At 34.8% G+C, this 20,079-nt stretch overlaps 2 protein-coding genes across 2 annotated transcripts; both read left to right on the top strand.

The window, feature by feature from the left end:
• The first annotated feature begins 164 nt into the window (after window positions 1-164).
• LOC110611487 (ETO1-like protein 1) lies at window positions 165-5,492 on the top strand. The gene is made up of 5 exons (XM_021751870.2): window positions 165-1,106; window positions 1,233-2,945; window positions 3,286-3,577; window positions 4,419-4,728; window positions 5,107-5,492. The coding sequence occupies exons 1-5, from the start codon at window positions 964-966 to the stop codon at window positions 5,325-5,327; spliced, it is 2,679 nt and encodes an 892-aa protein (XP_021607562.1). The 5' UTR covers window positions 165-963; the 3' UTR covers window positions 5,328-5,492.
• Window positions 5,493-6,106: 614 nt separating this feature from the next.
• Window positions 6,107-8,368, top strand: LOC110621428 (probable protein phosphatase 2C 51). Its single transcript, XM_021765713.2, has 5 exons — window positions 6,107-6,490; window positions 6,840-7,099; window positions 7,206-7,347; window positions 7,480-7,654; window positions 7,902-8,368. Exons 1-5 carry the CDS (start codon window positions 6,229-6,231, stop codon window positions 8,194-8,196), a joined length of 1,134 nt encoding a protein of 377 aa, XP_021621405.1. The 5' UTR covers window positions 6,107-6,228; the 3' UTR covers window positions 8,197-8,368.
• Window positions 8,369-20,079: the final 11,711 nt, after the last annotated feature.

The raw sequence follows: 20,079 nt of genomic DNA, 5'->3' as shown, positions 1-20,079 counted from the left end.
ATAAATATTAAAAAAGTAGAGTTTATAAAATATAAATGCTAGTTATTTTTTTTTAAAAAAAAGTTAGGGATGTAATAATAATAATAATAAAAAAAAACTATTAAGTTTTATTATTCCAATTCTTTAGTCTCAAACGGGAGGAAAGTGTGAGAGACAAAAGCAATAAAAAAGCTAATGACTTTCACTTTTACCAAGCAAAAGAAAATTCGCAAAAGTTGGAATTCAGAAATTTTCCCTTTAGATTCCTTCACTTTGGTTTCTCATGCCTCTGCAACCTCCACCTCTCGTAATCTGTGATTTCCATCTTCAATTTCGAACTCACAACTCAACAGCTTCTCCTTAGGCTCTATCCATTTCTATTCGTTGCGGTGCTTTTGGCTTTATCATGAGGGGATTGGGTGGGGTATAGTGTGGGTTTGGTTGCCTTTTTGGTGGAGATCTTACGTAGCTATTGGTTGAATTTGGTCTTTTCTTGTTTCATTTTGCTTTATCTGTTGTGGAAGGAGACTGCTGAATGCTAGTGCTGCTTGTATTTTGGAGAATAGCAGCTTCTGGAGTACTGATTATTCATTATTGTCTATCAGAACTCAGTAAATCTTTAATGCTGCTCCGAGTGAGTACCCTTCATATTTTGCATTTTCCACTGGGATCGCAATTTGATTTGTGTCAAGCGAAACAGAGTGATACTGTATTTGATTCTTGTGGCCGTTCGTTTATATGTTTTGAATCTTTCTGATTTTCTTTTTCATTTTTAATTTAGTTTTTGTTGTTTTTTGGGCTGGAGGAGTGATTTTTGGGAACGCAAGCAAATACTACTCTTTTTTTCCTCTACCTTTTGACTCCTTTTGTTTTTTTTTTTTTGGAGTCTGGGGGGTGGGGGATGGGGAGAGAGTGAAAGAAAGTGAAGAAAAAATCCATCTGGCTACCGTGGAGATCTGGGACTTGGTTAATCTCTTATGCCCCATGAGGACTTTCCTCCCCTCCGAGTCATGTAAAGAGTCACAGCTCAATGCTTTGAATCCACAGTCATGGCTTCAGGTTGAAAGAGGGAAACTATCAAAAATCACCTCTTCCAAACTCTCTTCATGTTCTTCTTCTTCATCCATGTAAGTTTTTGCTTTCTTCTCTTATAGTTTCAATAGCCATATGTGATTTCCTTTTCGACAATAGATTGATCTTTTTTTTTTTTGGCTGCTTTTTGTTCCTTTTCTCTTTTTGATTCCTATTTGTAGAGAATCTCTTATCAAGGTCCCTGAACCGGCAGTGTTACCCTTCTTTAAACCTGTTGATTATGTAGAAGTTTTAGCTCAGATTCATGAAGAACTTGAATCATGTCCTCCACAAGAGAGGTCAAATCTATATTTATTGCAATTTCAGGTCTTTAGGGGCCTTGGGGAAGTCAAATTGATGCGGAGAAGTCTCCGCTCAGCCTGGCAGAATTCTAGCACTGTGCATGAGAAGCTTGTATTTGGGGCTTGGTTAAAGTATGAGAAGCGACGAGAGGAGCTTATTTCCGACTTGCTTGCCTCTTGTGGTAAATGTGCAGAAGAGTTGGGATCAATAGATATTGCCTCGCAGCTTCATGCTGATTTAAGTTTGAACTCTAATGAGACTGTTTTAGTGAATGACGACTGTAATTTGAGAAATGTGATCTTTAGAATTGGAGATGAGAAGATAGTTTGTGATAGGAAGAAAATTGCAGGCCTTTCTGCTCCATTCCATGCTATGCTTAATGGGTGTTTCTCAGAATCTCTTTGTGAAAATATAGATTTTTCTGAAAACTGCATATCCCCTTTGGGTTTTAAGGCAGTAAGTGAGTTCAGTGCGACTGGCTATTTGAATGAAGTCTCCCCTAATATTTTGTTAGAAATATTGATTTTTGCAAATAAATTCTGTTGTGAAAGGCTCAAAGATGAATGTGATAGGAAACTTGCATCTTTGGTTTCCTCTATAGAAGATGCTGTAGAACTGATGGAATTTGCTCTTCAAGAGAACTGTTCCATCCTTGCTGCAGCATGTTTGCGAGTGTTCTTACATGAGCTTCCTGCTTGTTTGAATGATGATCGAGTGGTGGAAATATTTACTCATGCTGATAAACAGAAAAGAATGATTATGGTCGGGGCTGCCTCATTTTCTTTGTACTGTTTATTGAGTGAAGTTGCCATGAATCTTGATCCTCAGTCTAATAGAGCAGCTTGTTTCCTAGAACAGTTGGTGGACTCGGCCAAAACCAACCAGCAGAAAATTTTGGCTTTTCATCAGTTGGGATGTGTGAGGCTTTTGAGGAAAGAATATGATGAAGCTGAATGTCTTTTTGAGGCAGCTTTGAATTCTGGTCATATATATTCTGTATCAGGTTTGGCTAGACTGGGTTACATTAAGGGTCATAGACTTTGGGCTTATGACAAGCTTAGCTCTGTGATTTCTTCTGTTACCCCAGTGGGATGGATGTATCAGGAGAGGTCCCTGTACTGCGAAGGCAATAAGAAATTTGAGGACCTTGAGAAAGCAACCGGGTTGGACCCAACTCTCACATATCCCTACATGTATCGTGCTGCTTCTTTGATGAGGAGACAGAATGTTCAAGCTGCACTTGCAGAGATCAACAGGATTCTTGGGTTTAAACTTGCATTGGAATGCTTGGAACTTCGATTTTGTTTTTATCTAGCTCTTGAGGATTATCAAGCAGCCCTTTGTGATGTTCAGGCAATTCTCACACTCTCCCCAGATTATAGAATGTTTGAGGGGCGGGTGGCAGCATATCAACTACGGACTCTAGTGCGTGAGCATGTTGGGAATTGGACGACAGCGGATTGTTGGATGCAACTGTATGAGAGGTGGTCTTCAGTTGATGATATAGGGTCCCTCTCTGTCATATACCAAATGCTTGAATCTGATGCACCGAAAGGGGTTCTATACTTCAGACAGTCTCTGCTTCTTCTTAGGTCTGTTATCAAATTGTTCTATTTAAATGGCATTGTGATATCCTGCTGCCAATTTATGATATAATGGAAGCAAGCAATTATTGTTGAAATGTTCTCTCTAGAATCAGAATCAATGCATACGCTTAGTTCTATTTACCATGCATTATTTTTACCACCCTGCATAGTTTGTTCTTTAATTTTTCTGTCAATTGGGAAAGCTTTCCCGTCATTCTACTTTCCTTGAATTCTTTTCTTCCATGTATTTACTGCTTCAGGATGCTGCCATGGTCTGCATGGTGATGTTTAAATTAACGTTGCTACCTTGCTACTAAGCTCATTTGTTGTTTATGTACTTGTTCAGGTTGAACTGTCCCGAGGCAGCCATGCAAAGCTTACAATTAGCCCGTCAACACGCTTCAACTGAACATGAACGTCTAGTTTATGAAGGATGGATCTTGTATGACACTGGTCATTGTGAGGAAGGGCTTCGAAAAGCAGAGGAGTCTATCAAAATTAATAGGTCATTTGAGGCCTTCTTCCTTAAAGCCTATGCACTGGCTGACTCTAGCCAGGATCCATCTTGTTCCGTTACTGTTGTTTCTTTGCTTGAAGATGCTTTGAAGTGCCCGTCAGACAGACTGCGGAAAGGCCAGGTATGGTTTATGTCCCTTGCATCTTTCATGACCATATTCCTTTGTTGGACTTGCTAGTATTTGCTATCACACATTACAATATTCATGCAGTAGGTTGGCTCGTCTTCAAAAAGAATATGCAATAATCATTATCTACTTTCATCTGTTCCCAGCTTTGGTTTATTTCAAGGTCCTATGCTGTCAATTCCCTTGGTTTGGTCAAAGGACATAACCGCACGTTTGTTATTGGTAAAAGATTTAAATATAAATTCACAAAAGCTTTGATAGGCACTATTATTAATTGGTGAAAGAATAGTGCGACAGTCGTTTCTGAATGGTCTGCTAAAATAACATCACAATCAGGAAAACTTGAACAAGCTTTCTCATGTTTTGAGTTAGGGGCTCATCATAAACTAGTACATGTTTATCATTAGGTAGCAGCAAAAGGTGAAGTCAGAATGAGCTTGCAGAGGTCTTATGTCTTGCTGGAATGTGATAGAAAATCAGGATACATTAATTAGGTGGGAATATGTAAAATGGCTTCAATTGAATGAGGTACTTGAAATTTTTGGTAATATACAGAACTTCCCTGAACCTCTGGGAGAAGTTAAATAAACAGATGCTTAAAGTGTGTTCTGTGGAAAGATTACTTGTTAATGGAATTTCAGGACACAATCCTTCCGCTATCTGACTAGTCCTATAGTTCATTCATTTCTGAATTAGTAGAACTGTCAATATGATGTAGATTGATGAATCAATTATCATTTTCCGTTGCATTATGACTTTGGCATGATGCTGCAAATCAAGATTTAAAAAGGCGTGCAAGTTCTAACATTTTAGTTCTGGAAATTTTGTTTCCCAGGCGCTTAACAACCTTGGAAGTGTCTATGTTGACCGGGGGAAATTAGATTTGGCTGCTGATTGCTATATAAGTGCACTTAAGATCAGACACACTAGAGCGCATCAGGGGCTTGCACGAGTCCGTTTTCTCAGAAATGACAAGGCTGCTGCATATGAGGAAATGACCAAACTGATTGAGAAGGCCCGGAATAATGCATCTGCTTATGAAAAGAGGTCCGAGTACTGTGATCGCGAACTGGCAAAAGCAGATCTTGAGATGGTGACAAAATTAGATCCACTTCGAGTGTACCCTTACAAATATCGAGCTGCAGGTCAGATTAAATTCCTTCTGTCCGTCACTATAACACCAAATAAATAGTTTTCACATAAAATTTAGTAGATTTCAGTAGAACTTTAAAGGGCCAAACTAGTAATTAGCTGTGATCTTATGGTGATTCAGCTGTAGTTTTTTAGACTAATTATGAACTTTCAAGACAGAAACATCTCAGTTTCTTATTGCTGTGACTTCTCACTGAATGGGATTATTTATTCTTTTGGTTGTGGGTTGAGGGTTGGTTGAAGTCTGCTATTGGTAAAGGCAAGGTTTTTGTTGGATCTTACTGAACTGCGTAATTGGCGCCAGCATATATCAAATATAATACAACAATTGTTATTCACTGTAGTTCATTGGTTTTTTTGTGTTGGGGCAGTGTTGATGGACAACCATAAAGAGAAGGAAGCCATTGCAGAACTATCAAGGGCAATTGCATTCAAAGCAGACCTTCACCTTCTACACTTGAGGGCTGCATTCTATGAGCACATTGGTGATGTCTTGGCCGCTCTGCGTGACTGCCGAGCTGCTCTCTCTGTAGACCCAAACCATCAAGAAATGTTGGAATTTCACAGTCGTGTAAACAGCCATGAACCCTGATTCTACAATACCATTACTATGGCATGCAAGAGAAACACTTTGTTCTTATCATCACCCTGTAACCTGTATACTATTCATAGCCTCAACTTTTTTTTTTTTGTAATTTATACTTTTCAATTTTTGTAATTTTATTAATTAATGTGAAAGTATCCATATTATAGCGAATTATTCGACTCTCAGTAAAAGAGCATGCCTTAGCGCCTGAAAATATACAGGTCAGAAAGCTCATTTGCTGGCAGTAACTTGCATCAAACACCAAGTCCTGCTGAGGCTGAGCAATTTATTTATATATATAATTTATTGTTAGTTAAGAGAATAAATTTTTTAAAGATATTTAAAATTTTAAAATAAAAAAAAATTAACTTATCAATTTACTAAATTAATGATAATATTTTTACAATTTTTGAACTTCAAAAAATTTTATTTTAAGAAAATCATATTTTTCAGAAAGATTCATTTTTTTGTATTTGTATCTTAGAAATTGAATTTCTAAATTTACTTCATCCAAAATGTTGTGAAGAAAATTAAGACAATTAAATACTAATTTATATCAAAAATATTTATATGCTCTTAATATCATATAAAAGTAAAATCATAATTTATGGTAATTAAGTAATTTTTATTAGTATAACAAATTATTGCTCATATATTATAATAAGATATCTAAATGATAGAAAAAAAAAAAAATCCCTTATTGCTTTTTTTTTCACGTCTGCACGGTTACGGTAAAAACCAAATAAGGGTAAAATTTTAAAGGTAAAACAAAAATTTTTGATCCGACATCTCGTAAAAAGTTTGCTGTTCCCTGGAAGTTTATTCCGAAAAAGTTAACCCGCCGTAGGTTGCTCTTGATCGCTTTCATTTCCGGCCTTTCCCTTGACTATCTTCCGTCACAAGTTTGATGATACCGTCTCTCCTCTTTGGCGTTTTACTGATGACAGTCCCATCTTCAAATGGGGTACCGGTGGCGTGTATGATGGAGTATGAGGATGGTGGCGCTCCGGCCGTGTTTGGGTATCCAGAGTGTCCAGAGCGGGTTTTCCCCCCTGCTGGATATCTTAAAAATCAAACCTTGAATTGCCAGTTTGCCATCCTTCAGGGACGCAGAGACTACCAAGAAGATGTCATAGCTTGTAACCTTGATTTCAAAGTGCCTTTACTTGGTAACACCTCTTTTTCTCTCTTTTCTTTGGTTTTTGAAGTTTCACTTTATCGCATTTTGGACTGATTTTTTCCTATCTCAATTTCTTTCATAAATTTTGTTCGTTCACACGGAATTACAAATTTATTCAATTGAACCATGAATTTCTCTCCTCCTTCGTAAATGCAAATTTCTGCATAGAATAGTTCAAAAGAAAAACGGCATTATCTATTCTTTGTTAAACTATCCATGATAATCAAAATCCGATATTTGAACTAGCTTTGTAGAAATTATTAGAATCATAGCTCTCCCTCCATTTGATTCATTGCATAAGAGGGTTGACTAAAAGGAGCTACTCTTGTGAAGCTAAGGTGCAGGCAAAAATGGGCTGGAGGAGGAAGCAGTTGGAGTTGTAGCAGTATTTGATGGCCATGGTGGAAAGGAAGGTAGTGAGATTGCTTCAAAACTTCTTTTTGATTATTTTTACCTGCATGTTTTATTCCAATCATACAAGGTAATGGCACATCATAATGGGGTGTTATCCTCAAGTGATTATAAGTCATTTCAGCTGGAAATTCTAAAAGAAGCATTATCCAGGACAATTCGTGACATTGATTTCAGTTTTTCTCAGGCAAGTAGTGACTTCATTATATACTACAAGATAATTTGTGTCACTTTTTAATTTTCAAGTATTCTCCAAAGTCATAACATTACTTGTGCTTCATTCTATACTTCAGGAAGCTATTAAAAATAACTTTTTATCTGGCTCCACTGCTACTGTTGTTCTATTGTATGATCGGCAAATTTTAGTTGCTAATGTGGGTGACTCAAAGGCTCTTCTTTTGTCGGAGAAAATTCAGTCTGCTCTGGGGACTGAAGGTAATCTTTATTTTATTTTTTGTTTGTTTTGCCCTCTTTGTATCTCCTCTGCTTAAGTAAAGAATGCTTGTAGGCTGAGCTTATAATATGTGTGAGATAAGATGCTTAATAGGATGTTCGATGAAATGGTAGGTGATTCAACGGAGCATCTATCAGCAACAGCATTAACATATGATCATCATCCAGATAGAGAAGATGAAAGAGCTCGAATTGAAGCAGCTGGCGGTTCTGTCATTACGTGGGGCGTGCCTCGAGTCAATGGAGTGCTTGCCATGTCTCGTTCCATTGGTGATGTATATCTGAGAAGGCAAGTCTGTAGCTTACTTAGTTCTCCCGGCCTCCTGGCTCTATCTCCAGTCATTATTGCTTAATTAGTTCATTTGGAATCCAAGAACGCTGTTGGATATTGAAGATTGGTGAAATCATTTCTCAATTCTCATGTTCCTTCTTGGTATCAGTCTACAGAATGTTTCTAGTTATCTATCATGATGTTCTTACAGTTAGCAACATTTGCCAACTCTTCTAGTTCTAATATACTCCTGCTTTTTTATTAGGTATGGCGTTATAGCTGAGCCCGAGTATACGGGTTGGAGACCTTTAACTGCTAATGATACGCATTTGGCGGTTGCATCTGATGGCATATTTGAGAGCTTGACACAACAGGATATTGGTAATCTGATTTTTCAATGGAATTCACATTTCCAAACAAGTGAAGATTCAGAGATGCCATGGTCATGCTTGTCTTCAACCTCATTGGCAGAGTGTATTGTAAATACTGCATATGAGAAAGGCAGCCATGATAACTTGTCTGTGATAATTGTTCCCTTGACACCGACAAGTGTCCTATGATTTCTAAGATGTAATGAGGATTGAGGAACCAACATTAATCACTTAGATTTTGGAACTAGAATTACTGATGGGCTGAGCTCCCTTGGCACAATCCCTCAAGAAATATGTGTTTGGAGCATAACTTCTTGTGGAAGTTGATTAGCAGATATTCAAAGTTGGTGTTGGTAGTTCATCTACCATCTCTATGGTGATTTTTAAGTTGAAGTTATCGACAAATCAAAATCAGCATAAAAAATAAAAATAAAAAATGATTGAATTAATATTCCGAGCAACCACTGTTTTTCAAAATCAATTGTAAAGTGGGCCACTTCACAACCCATCAGTTTCCAAAAGATGCAGAGAGGATTGGGCCAGCTTCTTACTGTAATCCAATTCATGCCCCATTTAAGAATCAAGAGCCCATATGCGTTATCATTTGATCCATGGATTTATAGATGCGTCCTTCTATTTCCATTTGGTGGTTTTGTTTTGTTGTTGTTTTAATTTCCTCATCTTTTAGGTGAAAATATTCAATATAATTATTGTATATATAATAACTAAATATTAATTATAATAAAATTTATATATAATTTATCATAATTAATATTTATAATAAAACTATTATAAATTTTTATTTTAAAATATTTGTGTTGTGTTTTATATTGCCGGAGTATAAATTATATACATTGTCCGAATATAAATTTTGTTGCTGTCGTCATCCTCCTAGGTTGTTAATATAGAACACAACACAAAAAAAAAACAGAGACCTTAGGCAACTTAGAACACAACCAAAAAAAAAAAAAAAGAAAAGACACGTCCTTGTCTAAGTTGCTTTCCTATAATTCTTGTTTCCTAAAGAAGCACGTGCAAATTGACATTAGCTCAAGGGCTTGATCCCAGGAGCCGGGAGGGTTGGACAATAAAACCTAGGATTCAATTTTGGTATTCTACTCAATTTCACCAACCTCCACTTCCCAATTTCCAGGAACTATTAATATAATCTATGATAAAACCTGCGACCTTGTTAAACTTAAAAAGGGAATAAATATCACAGTTTTTCTCCCTCTCCTTTCTTCTAACAATTTTCAGCTAATATAATTTTGCTTTGATCCTTTTTCTACTTATATCTGATTGCTTGTTTTTTTTTTTTTTTTTTTTTTTGTGCTTTTTAACGTTTCAGTGTAAATTATGAGTAAAAATAGAATTAATTTTTTCAATAAAACAGAAAAAAAAAATTAGCTTTTATTTTTCCTTTTTGTTGTTTCGCCCACTAAAGGAACTATCCTAGTCTAGCACATTCAAGAAGAATGTAGAAGGTCTTCATGGATAGACGTTTATCCTTTTTTTCAAAAATTAAATATATTATTTTATTTGTTGCATTGGTCGTAACAATTTAATTTATTAATTAAAATATTACATAAAATAAAATATTATATTCTTCTTTTCTCTTATAATTTATTGTTGTTCAGAAGTTTGTGCGTGACTCACTTCCTCGACTGTTTGCGCTGCCCATGGCATGACGCTCTCCCAATGCTTACACACACAACCCTCTCCTAAAAAACAATATCAAAATTAGGGAGGCATCAGGAATTTTCAAAAATTTTTTTTTTTTAAATTATATGATTAATTTTTTACACATTTTATAAAATTAAATTCTTTAATTATTTTATAAAAATTTTATTAACCACTTTAAATATTTATATGATTTATTTAATTTACATAATTTAATTATATACATTATTTAATTTTATAAATTTAAATATTTGATATTTAAATTTCAACTAATGAGAAAAGAACTAGTGGGATTGGCGAAACGCCACGTACCTTGATGTTTCCATAAAAGAAGAAAACGTGCAAAACACCACGTACCTTGATGTTTCCATAAAAGAAGAAAACGTGCACATAGTCTTTGGCTGCCAAATGGCAAAGCCTTACTCACTTTCTTCACCAATAGGGAAATCCTTCAAATAAAAATTGGATTACTGCATGGCTATTGGAGTTTGCAACCTCTGCAAGATCAACCCACATTCGACACCTACTATGTTACTTGTCCAACGCACAGTTGTGCAAACACTAACACTTTTGTATTCTTCCAATCAATCCATAATCTCATTTAACTTAACTTTCTTTTTCCGAAACTTCTTGTTTCCTAATGAAGCACGTGCAAATCGGCTTTTGCTCTAGGGCTTGCTCCCTATACCCTAGCCTGGAGGTTTCCACAATAAAACCTAGGATTCTATATGTGGTGTGGTGTTCTACTCAAATGTCATCAACCTTTCCAGTACCCATTTTTCAGGAACTATAATAAAACCTATGACCAAATCTTAATTTCTACAAATATGAGTTAAACTTCAAAAGGGCATATCACAAGTTTTTTCTTTCTCTGTTAATATAATTTTGCATTTTAATCTTGTTTCCACTTATATGACATCCCTTTCTTTTCTTTTCTTTTTTTCTTTTAACGTTTGTGTAAATTATGAGTAAAAATTTTAAATAATTTTCTCCAAATAAAACAATAAAAAAAAATAAAAACTCATTTTTAATTATTTGGCATCTTCCACCAAAGAACCATCCCAAATATCTAGTGTATTCAAGAAGAGTGTAGAAGGTCTTCTTATAGATAGACATATATTTTATATTATTATTATTTATGGAATCGATATGGTCCTTGCATTGGTTGTAATAAATTAATTTATTACTTGAAAGACTAAATAAGATAATATTTTATTCTTTTTTTTTTCTTAATGAATAATATAATTTATTGTTTTTAGAAGTTTGTGGGCGACTGTAGGGAATAAAGATTAATATAGGCAAGTGCAAGTAAATTGATTTTATATATTCTATAAAAAATAATTTTGTTTGCAATATTCTTTTTCCAATCAATAGTTGTACATATTAGTTTATATAATATAATAAAAAATAGACCATATAATTTATCTTGTATTATTTATTTTCCAGATTGATACTATCACGAGTCATCCAAAGAAAAGATCAAGAGATTCTCTTGAATTTTTGACTCTTAAAAATAAGAAACTTCTTTTTTTTTTTTAAGAAACTTCTATCATCTCACTCCACTTTCTTTTTTTAAAAAAAATATATATATATAATTTTAAAATGCATATAAAAAGTTTTTAAAAAATAATAATTTGTAATTTGACTTGAAGATTTAATTGGAAGTATTAAAATATTGAAGCTAAATCTTCAAATTTAAGTGTGATGCTTTAAGTACCTTTTTACACTATGGTTTATTTTCCATAATCACTATTGACACGTTATAAGAAAAAATATTTAAAAAAAAGTCTGCATTTATATTAGTATATTTTAATTATTAATTATACATAAAAATAAATATTTTTTTTATTTTAAATGTATATATTTTCATATATATAATTAATAATTAAAATATAATATTTATATAATTATATGCTTTTATTAATTTCATTTGGAATACAATATAAATAAAAAAAAAATCAAATAATATATCATAAAAATTAAACTATTCAAATTTAAATCCAAACCCGATTCATATTAATAATATTTTAATTCATTTTAAATTCAATTAAAAATTAATATAAATTATTAAAATTTATTTTATTATTATTATCTAAATAAAATTCAATTCCGTTTAATTTCATATAATTTTAATTTATAATTTATAAAAAAAATATTTTTATTAATAATTTTTATTTAAAAAATTTAATATTTCTAAAAAAATTAATTTTAATTTTTAAATAAAAAATATAAAAATATTTATAAATATGATTATAAAATATATTTATTTATATTAAATTAATTATTTTTATAAATAAATTTAAATATTAAATATTTTTTAAATAAAATTTAGACTCATTATAAATATTATTTTTTAAATTTAAATTCATTTTAAATTTAATTATAATTATTTAAATTTTCTATTGATATTCCATTGAATCTCTTAAAATATCTCACGGGTCAGCATCCTAAGAATGAACTTCGTACTGCTTAGACAGGTGGGGCAAACACACAACGACAAAATATATAACTTTTTTTTTTATTATTATAATTAGTGATTAGGAATGATGCTAATTGCCTGAAATAATTGGGCAAAAATGGTAAGCAATTGCAGCCAATCAAAAGATAACAGATGGGACTAAACCATGCACACTGGAACTAAATCTAAGTGTTTTGAAATGTGCCACGTACCCTGATGTTTCCATGAAAGAAAAAACGTGCCCATAAACTTTGGGTGACAATTGGCAAAGCCTCATGAACACACTTTCTTCATCAAAACCAAAAGAAATACGTCGGGAGGCTTCAAAAATTACTGCATGGCTGCTGGAGTTCTGCAAGATCACGTACATTCGACACCTACTGTGTAACTTGTCTCACGCACACTGGTGTATGCAACGCAAATAAGAAGACTTTTGTAGTATTCTGAATGGATTAAATCTCTAGATAAATTTTTTTATTTTTTAATTATTAATCTAAACATATATATATTAAAAAAATAATAATAAAAGTTTATTTATAGTATTAGAATATTAAATTATGTAAAGTTAATTATAAAAATGTTCATATATATATAGTATCAGAAATATTTTTAAATAAATTTATGAAAATTGGTCTAGTAGATTCAAGAAGAGTGTAGAAGGTTATATATTATTGTGAAAATGGAAGTGGGGACTTTTGATATTATAATATAAGTTAGAAGCAATAAAATATTAGATGAGTGTGGAGACACACATATATATACTACAAACCTTTGCCTTTTCGCTGTCCAATGCCATTCAGGAATTCACCTCTCTCGTCACTGCAGTTATATATATATGTATAACTATTTTCCTTTTTTTTTTTAGAAAAGTATTTTCTTTTTTAGTGTAATAATTTAGTTAATGACTTTTTAAAGTGCTCTCATTTAATGTACATTAAAAAAAATCTAAAATTAACTGCAAGGAATTAAATTTAATCAATATAAAAATAACTAATATTATTAATAATTTATTTCAGTAAAATAATAATTTTAAATTTAATATTATTAATAAATTATAGAAATAATAATTATAAGTAACATGTTTATTCATCAAACTAAAATAAATTATATTAATTAATAAAATTTAATTATTTTAATTATTTTGATTATCAAATCGAAAATAACCAAACAGATAATAAAAATCAAAATTTTCAAAATTATTAATAATAATAAAATTGAATCGAATAAATCTCCATCAAAATAATTAAATTTCAAAGATTTGATTTGATTATTGATTTGTAACGGCATATATACACTCAGTATTAAATATTTAGACAATAAAGCTCTTTCATATATAAATCTAAAATCTAAATAATTAATGCTATTTTTTTTTATAAGAATTCACATAAATAAAGTGACTTAATTGAATTGCTATGTGTAGTTATAAATTCTCAAATATTTAAAGTAGAATTAATGATATAAAAAAGTCTATATCTTTTAATTTTATTATAATTATAGTCTATATTTTTTTATCAATTAAAATTTGATTTATTTTAATTATATCTATCATTATTTATACTATTATTTTTAATATAATACTTGCATCATTTATTGTCGTGTCATAATAGCACATTAATAAAATTTAAAATTAATTATTAAAAAAATTTATATTTTATTTTTTGTTAATTATTTTATACGCGATTATAAATGTTGATATAGAAATCATATCACGATCTATTAATTTAATATAAATTAAACTATTTGAAATAAAAATGAGTGAGATCATATTATATTTTTTTATATTTTCACTTTTTAATTACTCTCTTTATCCCATAATTTTTATCCACTTTATTTTTTTATACATATTAAGAAATATAATTTTTTATTAACTTTTCAATTATATCTATGTTAAATGCATTACACTTTATTAAATATTAAGATATATTTTGAGATGTTTCTTAAAAATAAAATAAAATTAAATTGAATTATAATATTTAATTTATATGTTATTATAGTCTAAAAAGAAAAATAAATAATAAGTTTGAGACAATTTAAAAAGAAAAGATAAATAAAAATGATGATACAGAAAGAGTAATAATTATATTTTAATTATTATATTAGCTTTTTTATTGCATCAAAAAATTTATTCATTTACTATTTTGATACAAATTAAACTATAAATTGTAAAGTGAAAATGAATAAAAGCATAATATATTTTTTTATATTTTTCAATAAATTGTAAAGTGAAATGAATAAAAGCATAATATATTCTTTTTATATTTTTCAAAAAATTTATCAGTGTTTATAAGTTTAAATTAACTTATAAGCACTAAATACTTAAAAATTAAATTTTATAAATTAAACCAAATACTTTCTTAATACAGAGTATATGAATACTGATGATAATTAGACTTTGTACGCTCCGACTCTTATTGAGCCCATATAGGAAAGGCCAGGCTTTAATTCTACTAAGACTCAATACATAGATCTATTTCACATGTAAATTCAAAAGCTTCATTTTAATGAGTTGAACCGGACTCGAGCCTACGCATGGGAGGTCTGACCATGTTTATCCCTCTGGTCCCGTGATTCAATAAACCTCGTGATATCCAGAATCATGTCCATATGGTGCTGGATGGAATTAAATGACCGTTTAACGATGGAAAAGGACACAGTACGTCCTTACGTACGGCTAGCGTGACTATGACAAGAGGGTACAAATACAGAATGGCAGTTACACATCACTAGAGGATAAAACGGAAAAGGAATAAAGGAAGCAAGGGGAAGACAAACCAGACCAAATTTACCAAAATACACCTTGAGTCCACTCTTTACTGGATCTTAGGATATCAATTGGCACTGTCTGTGGGGATGAAGGAGATTTTTTCATCACTGGAGTTCTCATCCTCATTTCACCCACTGAGATTCACATGGCTAACCACGATAAAAACTATATTGAAAACACCCTAGATGACCTGAGTTCAACTTAGAAATGACCTCATTTCTCATTCTCTAGTCCAACTGCCCTAGTAAACCAGCCACCTATATTGTTTAATCCATCACCGATCTCAGAAATAAGATTGCCGGTACTACAAAACCGATTGAGAAGATGAAGATCTCAATGAGGTAGGTGACTGGTCTTAGAAATAAGACCATCGGCACTGCAAAATCAGTTGAGAAGATAAAGAACTCAATGAGATAGGTGATCGGTGTCAAAAACACGACCGCTGGTACCACAAAACCGATTGAGGAGATGAAGACCTCAATATAGTAGGTGATCGGTCTCGGAAATAAGACCTCCAGCACCACAAAACCGGTTAAGGAGACGAAACCCTCAATGAGTTAAGTGACCGATCTTGAAAATAAGATCAGCGACACCACAAAACCGATTGAGGAGATGAAGCCCACATTAAAGGCCCATGTTGGCAAAGCTACAAGTTAAAAGAAATGTACTAGGGGCGTGATGCCGACCTCGAAAAAAGGACTTCAGCATCTACAAAGCCTAAAGGAAAAGAAAAATAAAGCCAAAGTTTGATGCTGACTTCACCAAAGAGCTCGGCTCACAAGAAAATAAAGTCAAGGTTTGATGCCGACCTCACCAAAGAGCCTGGATCACAGAAAAATAAAGCTAAAGCTTAATGCCAACCTCAAAAAAAAAGCTCGGCACCCTTAAAATCTAAAGGGAAATAAAGTTAAGGCATAATCCTATCCTCGCAAAAAAGGGGGTTGGCACCCCTAAAGTTCGATGAAAGTTAAAAGCAAGGCATAGCACTGACCTCAAAAGAGAGCTCAGCCCAAATCAAAATAAAATTAGGGCCTGATACTAACCCTAGAAATGGACCCACAAATATCAGAATATGAGCAAGCAGAAAGTACAATTTTAGGACACTAAGAACTAAGGCAAATAGTCGTATAAAAACTAGAGATAATAACAAATAAAAGCCCAACCAACTAAAGACTCTAGGACAATAGAAGGCGTGAAACACTAAGGCATTCGATGAGCAAAGCACAAAAAATAATAAGTTAAATACTTTATAAGCAAAACATCAAATGAGTAACCAACCCAGTACAGCTTACAGGCAACATATATAAAAACAGTTTAAGTATGAGAATACAAATAAAATTTAAATAGAATAGAAAAATGAAAGTGAGCAAATGGAAAATAATAAAAAATTTTAAAATTTTATTAATGCAATTAGCCATTGGAATGGGTTACAAGAGCAGCAGGGGAAGGGGGAGCAGAACTGACTATGTCGTTTACAGGATTATTATTTATAGAATTGCCCCCCAGCAGTCAGAGGGCAAAAGAGGAGGGTTCTTGGGCAAGGGATTATCGTCCTCTTCGTAGCAAACTACCTTGCCATTAGAATCGAGTTCGGGGGCTCATAGATCAGCCAATGGAGTGGAGAGGGTATCCTGAGCTGCTTTAAGGCCCTAGTTGAAGCCTGAAGTGAACATGCGGAAGGCCTCTTTGAATATCCTCTGCTTTAGCTCTACTGAGGCCTTATATTCCTCCAATTGCGCTTCAAAGGCCTGTTGGATTCTCTCCTTCAACTTTGTAGAGTCCCTGTACTCCTGCAACCGCTCCTCACAGGCCTACTGGACCCTGTCCTCTTCAATCCGAGTATCCCTCAGCAATGAAGTATACCTCTCCTCCAAGGCAGAGACCTCTTGGCGGAGTTGTTGCTGCTAAAGTCGAGACTCCTTCGCCACCGAAATTACGCCCCTCAACTCCTCGATACATTTGTTGGGCTCCTACTGGAGGACAGCAGCACGAGCTAAAGCCTCGTCGTGTTGGGCCTCGACCTCATCGCACTGACGGCGAGTCTCCTCTAAAGCGAACAATTGTGCAAAGGCTTCATCTCATTGAGATTTCATTACAGAAGCTCGTTGGAAAGCCCTGGTGACCTTCTCTGTAATACCCGGCTCGTTCAGACATCGGAATTCTTACCGTCCGGTGGAATTCGAGGTTGTCGGAGCCTTCCCTAAGGGTAAAACAAAGGTTTTAAGATGGTTTTAAGTGGTTTAAAGGTTTTATGTTAGAAAGGCTATGAGTTTTGAAGAGAAAAGACTAAGGAGGCAAAATGCAGGTTCGGCCGCCGAAGGTAATGTTCGGCCGCCGAAAGTGCCTTAGGTTTGGCTTCCGAACTCCAAGTTAGGCCGCCGAACGTTGCATGGTTTCGCATGCAGGTTAGGCTGCCGAAGGAGGGGCGGTTGACCACCTATAAAGGGCTCCTTGCTCTGGAAAAAGAGGAGGTTTCTCTCTCTTTTTGGGCTAAGGTGAGTTCATGCTTTCCTTGGGTTGATTTCATGGTTTCTCTTCAAATCTTTCAAGGTTTTCATGAGTTTTCTCCTTGAATTCAAGAGTTGTGAGCTTGGAGCAAGGAGGTGGAGCTTGGAGACTTTTGGAGCTCGGATCTCCATATCTTCAAGTTTGGGATCACACCAGCCTTTGTTCTTCAAGAGGTATGTGTTGATCCTTATGTTTTATGCTGTTTTAAGCAAGTTTTATGGAGGGAGAAGGGAGTTATGCATGAGTTTTTGCATGAGTTGTGCCTGTGAGGGTTTAGGGACCCTTTGTGCCTTTGTATGTTGTTTGAGTTGTTTTTGGGGTTTTGAGCTTGTTCTAAGCCCCTATGTGTTAGTAGAAGTGTTTATGCATGTTGAGTGAGGTTTGGGGGAAGTTGAGTATGAGGTGAGCAAGGTTCTGCCTAACTGGAGAACCCAGCTTCGGCCGCCGAAAGAGGATTCGGCCGCCGAACGTGTTGAGGAGGTGGTTTCGGCTGCCTAATCCTGCCCCCGAAGGATTGGACTTTCGTCTCTGGAGGGAAGGTTCGGCCGCCGAAGGTGCCGCCGAAGGTTAGAGACTTTCGTCTCTGGAGTGTGGTTTGGCCCCCGAACCATGCCCCCGAAAGGGTTCGGCCGCCGAAAGAGGAGATTCGGCCGCCGAAAGTATGTGAGTTTCGTCTCTGGAGAGGACATTCGGCCGCCGAACCTGCCGCCGAAAGTGCCCTGTCCAGCCTTCTTTTGCATGTTTTCTGAGATTGTGTTAAGAGCTTTTAGAGGGGTTTTGGGAAGTTTTCTAGAGTTGGTAAAGAGTATAGTTGACACCTCATTCGAGTCCATTTGTGTAGGATTGGACCCGAAAGATCGAGGAGGTCAGCAGAGTTAGAGGTTGCAGAGTCAGTTCAGTATCTGCCAGAGGAGCAGAGGTGAGTAGAACTAAACTTAATTTTAGTAAAAGATACAGACTGTATGAGCATAGTTCATGCATCATGGATGCTATGATTTATATTAGGGTGATTTGCATTAGAATCACGAAGTTGTTGCATTGCATATTATGTGATCAGAGATTAGGTGGACCCAGGCGACTCCAATAGCCTAAGCTTCGGCTCCTGTCATTGTGTCAGGTCAGTGTTGACAGAGGGTATTTTTGGGGTCATGTCTACCTTAGTGGGGATTGGACCAAGGCGACTTCAATAGCCCGTCGAGGGAGTTTTGGGGTCATGTCTAATCCAAGATATATTGAGATGCTTGAGTTGTGATACATTTTCATAGTAAATGCGTATGAATGAACTGTTTTTCAGTGTTTCTACTCACTGGGCTTTAGAAGCTCATCCCTTTCCCTTAATCCCAGTTTTGCAGGTTCAGAGTAGCTGGGAAGTGAGAAGCAGCAGAGTGTCGATTGCAGTATTGCATGTGTAATAGCATAGTGTGGACATGATGTAAATATAAAGAAAGATTTGTAAAGAGATGTAATAGATAGTCAGTTGAGTTGTGTATGAGATAGAATGTGCTTTTGCCTATAGTAGTGTATGTTGATCCCTTGAGTATATGCATGTATCCTGTTTTTAAAGTTTCTTGAAGAGAAATGAGTCAGACCAGACTTACTATATGTTGTGTTTCGAAAACCCAGTGACATATAGTAGATACAGAGGAAAGACCAGGTTTGATTCCTGTGATCCACAGAGTAGACCACTAGAGAAGATCAGGTTTGATTCCTGTGACTCTATGGTAACCAAGTTAACTTATGATATGCTGACCCTTACAGAGTGGGTTCTATGCTGCAGTGCGCATAGTGCATGGAGGTTACTTGGTAGAGCGTCGCTGGTTAGCCCCTGAGGGGTAGTTCAGACTAGTATGTCTGAGCTTTTGGTTCATATGATTGGACCTCCAGAGAGTGTTTTACAGGTTAAGTCTGGTTGTGTTACAGACAAGTTGTAACAGTTATAGTCCAGTCGGATCATGTATGGGATTTTAACAGATACACAGAGTTCAGGATAGGCTTACTACGGGTCTAGGCGGCCTTAAGTCGATCTGGATCCTAGTGCCGAGCAGTTTGGGCCGTTACAAAGAGGGTACCGGTTTCCGGGCTGTTACAGATGGTATCAGAGCATAGGGCCTCTAGAGTACGGTGTGCTGAGCTAAGATGCTCAGGGATTAGAGAGATCTCACATCGGAAAGAGGTTGTCTTAGAGGGCAAGCACAATAAGATAAGATCATGTCCACTAGGATAGGATGTTGAGTCCTGTCTATATGATGATGTGTAATGCCATGTGAGATACATGTGCATTGATGATATGAGATATCTGATGTTATGGATGCCTGTTGGGAAGATCCTCTAGCCCTCAGTATGCATGAGATGAGATGTATGAGATAGAACAGACCAGGTGTGGCTTAGTCGCCACTGGCACAGAGTAAGAGCAGTTCAGGCGAGACTGTAGTGCCCCTGGCATAGTTAGACATAACGATGAGATGGATATGTAGAGGGCTATTGGTGACCAGTTCATCCATGAGATGAGATGCTTTGCATGTGTATGGGGTTCATGTGTTATCACATGGATCATATCATGATGATATGCCCATATGATGTTATGTTTATGTGGTGCCATGGTTGAGGTGGACTCGTGTGTAACTGCATGGGCCAGATGCTGCTATGGTTTCTGTGTGTGTGC

Source organism: Manihot esculenta, chromosome 1 (assembly GCF_001659605.2).
Source record: "Manihot esculenta cultivar AM560-2 chromosome 1, M.esculenta_v8, whole genome shotgun sequence".
Lineage (NCBI taxonomy): Eukaryota > Viridiplantae > Streptophyta > Magnoliopsida > Malpighiales > Euphorbiaceae > Manihot > Manihot esculenta.
Note: the sequence above shows the minus strand (reverse complement) of the source record. Positions and strands in the feature narration are given on the sequence as shown.

Bases quoted from the DNA above. Each gene is read 5' to 3' on its own strand.
- LOC110611487 (XM_021751870.2), top strand. From the start codon at position 964: ATGAGGACTTTCCTCCCCTCCGAGTCATGTAAAGAGTCACAGCTCAAT. The intron at 1,107-1,232 runs GTAAGTTTTTGC...TCCTATTTGTAG, and splicing joins TGTTCTTCTTCTTCATCCAT to AGAATCTCTTATCAAGGTCC. The intron at 4,729-5,106 runs GTCAGATTAAAT...GTGTTGGGGCAG, and splicing joins TTACAAATATCGAGCTGCAG to TGTTGATGGACAACCATAAA.
- LOC110621428 (XM_021765713.2), top strand. From the start codon at position 6,229: ATGATACCGTCTCTCCTCTTTGGCGTTTTACTGATGACAGTCCCATCT. The intron at 6,491-6,839 runs GTAACACCTCTT...TGTGAAGCTAAG, and splicing joins TTTCAAAGTGCCTTTACTTG to GTGCAGGCAAAAATGGGCTG. The intron at 7,348-7,479 runs GTAATCTTTATT...ATGAAATGGTAG, and splicing joins GTCTGCTCTGGGGACTGAAG to GTGATTCAACGGAGCATCTA.